This window comes from Austrofundulus limnaeus, unplaced genomic scaffold, assembly GCF_001266775.1.
Source record: "Austrofundulus limnaeus strain Quisiro unplaced genomic scaffold, Austrofundulus_limnaeus-1.0 Scaffold72, whole genome shotgun sequence".
Lineage (NCBI taxonomy): Eukaryota > Metazoa > Chordata > Actinopteri > Cyprinodontiformes > Rivulidae > Austrofundulus > Austrofundulus limnaeus.
The window spans coordinates 1,612,814-1,619,862 of record NW_013952474.1 but is presented as its reverse complement, the minus strand read 5'-3'; the positions used below and the strand labels follow the sequence as shown (position 1 = coordinate 1,619,862).

At 40.3% G+C, this 7,049-nt stretch overlaps 1 protein-coding gene across 1 annotated transcript in view; it reads right to left on the bottom strand.

The window, feature by feature from the left end:
- nid2a (nidogen 2a (osteonidogen)) overlaps positions 1 to 7,049 on the bottom strand; it is a gene marked incomplete at its 5' end in the record, with an annotated part of 74,313 nt that overhangs the window by 46,762 nt on the left and 20,502 nt on the right. Inside the window, 3 exon segments of the mRNA XM_014010719.1 lie at positions 2,503 to 2,636; positions 2,730 to 2,839; positions 2,963 to 3,002. Of these exon segments, the coding sequence (XP_013866173.1) occupies positions 2,503 to 2,636; positions 2,730 to 2,839; positions 2,963 to 3,002 (284 nt within the window).

The window sequence follows — 7,049 nt, the reverse complement described above, 5'->3', positions numbered from 1 at the left end:
ATTTATTTATTTATTTATTTATTTATTTATTTATGCATGCTTGCTGTAAAGTGTAGTTAAATAAATCGTGATCACCTGCAACTGACTTTTAGTCGTTATGTACCCATCCAAAACAAAAAAATCTGTACGGAACCATCACAGTACAGATGTGTGTACTATTTCACCCTCAAGTACAAACTTTAAATGAAAAAAAAACTAATGTTTACAAGTTAAAAGCATTCAGTATATAGAAATAAATGTTGCGAAACGTCTCCACTGTTTAATAAGTTGTTGAATCAGGTGGTGGATTTAGTTCTCTTCTGGTAGCCTTGGTGTGATTCCTGAACGGACCGAGGTGGCAAGGCCAGGGTCCATGCAAGCCCACCAKCCGATGCACCTTTGTGCTGCGGAGCAAGGTGGTAACAGTCGACGTTMTAAAAGGTCAGCAGGTACCGTGGCTCAATAATGTGATGAAGGGATGGGATCTGGTGTGTGTGAGATMAAACTGATTTCTTATCAAGGAAGGATCTGATGACACACAACAACTTTGTATTTAGTTTTTAAAAAGTAGAGAGTCATTAAACTGAGATAATTTATCATGTTTTGAAAATGATCTGAGGCAGATTTAAAGCTCTACATCATCACAGCTGAGTTCTGCTCCACAGATCGCTTGCTTCATTTCTGACTCTTGTCTGTTCAGACGTGGATCTGTGATCGAATGAGGCAGTAAAATAAATAATGACAAATGGTCAAATGTTTCTGTTGTTCATCTGAAGTTTTTATCTAATTTTAGGGTCTGATAAACCCCAAGTTAATCAGGCKTTGAGCACTGTGAAACAGCAGAAGACCTTATTGTTTTTGGAAAGATCATTATTCTTATTTTTCTGCCAGTGGAAGTTTTTTTATCATAAGCCAAGCTTTATGAAACACAGTTACTTTGAAGTAGCATAAATATGAGGAGGCACAAACATCCAGATGTGGGCGTGGTAAATGGCTTGTTGCAGCCTCTGTGACTAACATCCACCGTAACGCCCGCGTTCCGTTTGACACATTTGTTCTTTTTACTGTATTTTTGGCCTGGATGTTAAGGGGTTAATGTACCCATTCAAAATTTGGTAGACAGGTTCACTAGTTCAAGCCCTCCAAAACAGTCTCTTGGCCCCATATRGTAAAACCTACAGGAAGTCGAGCATTTTAAATGAAATGTCAATTTATGCTGATTTTCAACTTCAAAATTTGGTCCAAAGCTTTTTGACCAGATGGTGCACAAATGTTTGTCAACAAATGTTTAACCCCTTAACAGTTATCCCCAAAACACTTACGTTAGTCAATGGGTCCATGATGACAGTTGAGGGGTTTTAAACTCTAGTTTTCTGTATTTTTTACAGCACATTTTCTCTACTTTCTCCCATTTATTTATATTTCAAAGTGTATATTGTGGTTAGTAGGGGGTGAAAAATTATATTTGCGTTTTTTAATGTATCTGAAAAAAACTGTTTTTGATTGAAAGTATTTGATTTTCAACTTTAAAGTGTAACTAGCCCCCAAATCAAGTTTTTTTGCTGATAAACTGTCTATATGGGTTATTTAGGATTCTAGCTTTATGTTTCTGTGCGAGTTATGACATATTTGTGTAAAATTGTTTAGTTCTGCATTATTTTACCTAAAAACTTCTCCGTCTGATCTCCTTAGGGCAAACGGTGCCTAAACTTTTAAAAACCTGAACGATGTTTCTTAGAATCAACCCACTTTGGCATCAAACGTGACGTAGGGGTTAACGTCACTGTAAACTGTCCAAACATGGCAATAATATACAGTATGTGARAGGTAGACATGGGTGGCACAGTGGCTCAGTTGGTAGATCTGTTGCCTCTCAGCAAGAAGGTCGCCGGTTCAAAGGGTAGAGTTTGTATATTCTCTCCGTGCATGCGTGGGTTCTCTCCGGGTACTCCAGCTTCCTCCCACAGACCAAAAACATGACTGTTAGGTTAAATGATAACGCTAAATTGTCCCTAGCTGTGAGTGAGAGAGTGAATGGTTGTCTGTCTCGTTTGTCTCTATGTGTGTCCCTGTGATGGGCTTGCCCTTTGTCTCTATGTGTGTCCCTGTGATGGGCTTGCCCTCGCACTGTGGCTGCTGGATATGGGCACCAGTGACCCCCATGACCCTGAAAGGAATAAGCGGGTATAGAGGATGGATGGATAGGTAGATATCCAAAACCTTCAGTTTCAAAGTTGCTGTGAAAAYTTTAGGCCTTTTGAGAAACCAAGAACATATTCATGGCTAACAGCAGCCAAAGGGCATGGCCAGGTAACTGCCTACTTTATAAAGTTCTGGTAGGCTGAGTTTCACAAAACTTCAGAGYTAGGCTGGCGACAGCTAGCTGTAAGTACAGTTCAAATTGCCCCAGTGCACAAGAGCCGTTTCTCACTGCTTACAGTTTTAATTATAATTGCCTTCCTATGAAAGGCCTTACAGRTGAATGAAGCTTTTCATGCAAAAGGTATATTTTCATTCCTCTACCTGACTGATGGCAGTGTACGCTCGTCCATCTCCGACCACGATGTAGGCGTGAAGATCGATGTTGTTCAGCCGGACTGCAGTCAGTCCTACAGTCACCGTACCGCTCACCTTCCCGCTAACTCTTTGAGGAGCACCTGTAGGAGCAGAGCAGGAGAACAAAACCATCGTCAGCAATGTCACGGAGAAAATCTTTGTTTTGTTCTTTTCTACTAGCATCGAGCTCTGACCGTCGGGTAGACACTGGCGGCCATTCCCATAGAAGCCCGGYTGGCAGTGACAGCAAAATCCAGTGGCGTAGTCGGAACAAAAAGCATTCTGGGAACACTGCTGCTGGAATCTAGATGATTGGAGAGAAGATACAATTTATAACTGCTGGTAAAATGGAAGGAGATTCAGTTTTGTAACTTTTGCAAATCTTCTTAAGCCAACAGTGTATAAAGCAGGATTACATCACACCTACCCGGCACATGTTTCCTTGTTTTCTGTAGTGTACTGAATCACTAAAATACAAAACAAACAAACAAACAAACAAACAAGATTATTGCGTATTTATATGACTTATTTACATGTTGCACAATGACGGAACATTCCTGCTACATTTGTAAACATCTAAAACAAAGTTTTCCTCCGTTCAGATCCTTTGAAACAGAAAGTGAAGRAAAAACGTTAAAACTGAGCGGTCAGCATGTAAAGCTTAAGGCAATATCTCAATAGAAACTGTTGGAGCCTCAGGATTGGGAGAAAACAAGRATGATTTTCATTGGCTGTCRCACTTAATTCTGAGTGTTTGTAACTGGACTGACAGGTTTTGAGAGGTATTTTAATGTATGTGYCTTGCAAAACGGCATGCTAAGCCTTTAAATTTTCATTGACCCACCTTCAAATTTAGGATTTAATTTAATGGAGTAGTATTTACAAATGAGTCTATACTTAATAGTCATCATTGGCATGGTATTAAAACCTTAGTCTGAGATGTTTTCTGTCATAGAAGAGCTCATGTGGTGTTAAAAATACAGGTCTAGGATTACAGAAACTAAACTGAGAGGGGTTTGAGACAACTGCCACAAAGCTACAGCAATTTGGACAGAAAATCTGTTCAAAAGTTTTCAACTTGTTCAAATATCAAGCAACACGACTGCGAGAATCTTTGATTCACACAAAGAAACTGAGAACCCCGGGAAATATTTGGAGACATTTTGGAAACTCCCTCACAAACTCCATGCAAAGATTGTTCTCCAACAGACGGATTTTTGTGTCTCGCAGTCCTGGGAATGTTGAGGAACCAAACTTCTGAAATCACCCAACTTTGTCAAGAATTAGCAATTTGTATATTTTCACATCTTGTTTCATTCTAACAGGGTACAGTTACAAACYTGAATGCACAAACATAAATTACATAATAAAAGCTTATGGCTGTCGTTTGGCACGTTGATACCAACAACCGTCAGAGCTCATTGTCAAGCTATGCATCAAAGTGAGGGCGACCATATGTAGTTGGTACTGCTTAACCTCACCCAAGAGCCCAAGGTCCCAAAAGCCAGCTTTGGTTAGCCAGGGTCAAAGCACCAAGGTCCCTGCCTTTGGCTACRGCCCATTGCCCCATCTACCAGACAGAAAACTCTTAATTCAGGTTGAACCTGACTGGACCCTATGGATAGAGGCCCAGTCACCAGGCGCTCACCAAGAAGCCCCCCTGGCAGGCTGGGCTCCAGGGTGTGGTCCCGGTAATCTACGTCCAGTCGAGGGACATCAAACTCCTTGGTTTCTTCTGTCCATTACGATACAATAATGTGGTTGTATAATATGGATAAAAATGCTCATATTAGATGATTCGAGACTGGTTTGGCTGTTGATGCCTGTTATTATCATTCTTTCCCCACATTTTCCAGCTACGATGAGCATTAGGGACAGACTATGATATAATTTTCTAATTATGAGGAAAAAAAGTCAAAATTACAGGAATAAAGTTGAAATATTACGAGAATAATGTTGCAACATTATGAGAACTCAAAGCAGTCTTTTCACTGTGTTAAAATGAGGAAAGTTGAGCATCTTGTAAAGTTATACCTTGATGTCTGCTTTACAAATAAAGAAATATTTTATCTTTTAACATCAGCATCAAATTATTATTAGTAGTTGGACTTTGAAACGARTGTGCAAACGACTGTGTCTACTTCAAAGAAAGAATCAGATGGAAGAAATTACTTCTTTTGTGGGAGAGGAGCTGTCTGGTAGTGGTCAAAGTGGTTCTGTTATTTTTCAGAAAACAGTGCGGATGGTCATCAAAGATTTTAAATCCAGAACTCTGGTGAGCATGGTGTCTCCAAGAGGCCTAACYCACTATGGCAAATGATTCATTTCATAAACTGAAACCCTATAGCATAGCAATTAAAGACTGCATTGATGGATTTAGTCGTCATGTAATAGTAATGTGGATGGAAGCATATTACACTAAAGCTATGTTTACATGTGCAAAATTCTTTGGTCGGATTGAAATGTATTCGGATTAAATAATCGGAATGTACAGTATTGTTTACATGCTCAGAATCCGATCATGATGAGTGTTTACATGAACCAGGCTTTTATTCTGAATAGAAGCACTGACATGCGCAGTTAACTTTCCCTTAAAAAACACAAAAAAGTTCTACTTTCATCATGAACATAAACAAACAGCTCCTGAGCTCAGACAGGTTAATGAACGGATGGGTAGATTTGACAGGTTTTAATAATGGTGGAGACGTTACTGCACTCTCTGGTTCAGCTGCAGGTGATGTTGCTTTATTTATTCTTTTTTTTTTCTTTTTTTTTTTTTTGCAAAGCAGCACATGCTGTGTGTCTTCCTTCTTTATTGAATGAGAAAATGTGAGGAAAAGTTCTGTGTTGCTGAAAACTACAGCACTACTGTCCTTCCCTCCACAAAAAATCAGAAAGCGCTGGATGAAAGTCAGCAGACATGCGCAGTCAGGTCAGGTTTCCACAATCAGAATAAGATGATCYGATTAAGTGTTTAAATGCACGCTGTTCGGATTATCAATCGGCATAAACCACCTCCTCATTCAGATTACAAATTCATTCGCATCGACCTGGATCGGGTCAGAATAATCCAAATGGGGTGTTTGCATGACGCATTTTTGTTCTGAATGGCCGTTTAATCCAATTAATTATGTCCATGTAAACGTAGCTAGTGACATGCATTGGAGGCTGTCCACAGCGGGTGCGAGCTGGTTGTAAAATGGACATGTTACATTAGATTATGACTTTTTCTTGTAATATTATGAATTTATCTTCCTAATTTTAAAAAAAATCTCATCTTGCCCTAATGCTTCGTCACATCCAACTAACCAATATCAATATAACAAAAGAATGATGCATTAAAACATCTGATTCTTCATGCAGCAAACATTTGAAATCTGCTAAATTAAACGGAGCTGTTGACAGAGCTCTGTAAAAAGTACTTATTCATTACTGAGCACAGACTTTTAACATTATGTAACCGAGCAAGACGAATGACAACACAGTCTTATTTATGGCTGAAGCCCGTGGGAGCAGAAGCATGGGAGGGAATGCAGAACATGCACGCACGCACGCACGCACACACACACACACACACACACACACACACACACACACACACACACTCCTACACCTGGGAGCTGCCCAGCACAACGACAGCATTGTGCGTCCAGCTGCTTCCAGCTCTGCTGCAGAGAGGAGAGGTAGTATTACCCTCTGAGCACCACRCATTCAGACGTACTTATACCCAGAACTGTTCTGTTGGTCATCTGTTTAACAGAACATCACATAAAAGCAGAATAAAACAGTGTTAAAAATGGTAAACAAGTCTATAAATGCAGCTCAATGCAAAGCTATTCGGAAAACAGACATCAAGTTATATGGCTTTCTTTTAATTTTATTTATTTTTTAAAATGGGGAACACATGATCCAAACTGTTGATGAGCTTTGTCCATTTTCTCATCAGGCATTAGGTCRAGGAAAACATTCTATACAGGAGGTGTCCAATCCTGGTCCTGGATGTTTTAGAGATGTTTCTGCTCCCACACACCTGATTTAAATGAATGGATGATTAACAGGATTCAAATGAACACAAGGCAGTGATTCAAAGACCAAATGAGGTGTGTTGGAGCAGAGAAATAAGTGAAACCTGCAAGATGGTGACCCTCAAGGACCAGGATCGCACACCCCCAGGCTAAAACATGCAGGATAATGGACCACGTGGACCAGGATTGGACACCCCCAGTCTAAAACATGCAGGATAATGGACCACGTGGACCAGGATTGGACACTCCTGGTCTAAAACATGCAGGATAATGGACCACGTGGACCAGGATTGGACACCCCCAGTCTAAAACATGCAGGATAATGGACCACATGGACCAGGTTTGGACACTCCTGGTCTAAAACATGCAGGATAATGGACCACGTGGACCAGGATTGGGCACACCTGGTCTAAAACATGCAGGATAATGGACCACGTGGACCAGGATTGGACACCCCCAGTCTAAAACATGCAGGATAATGGACCACAT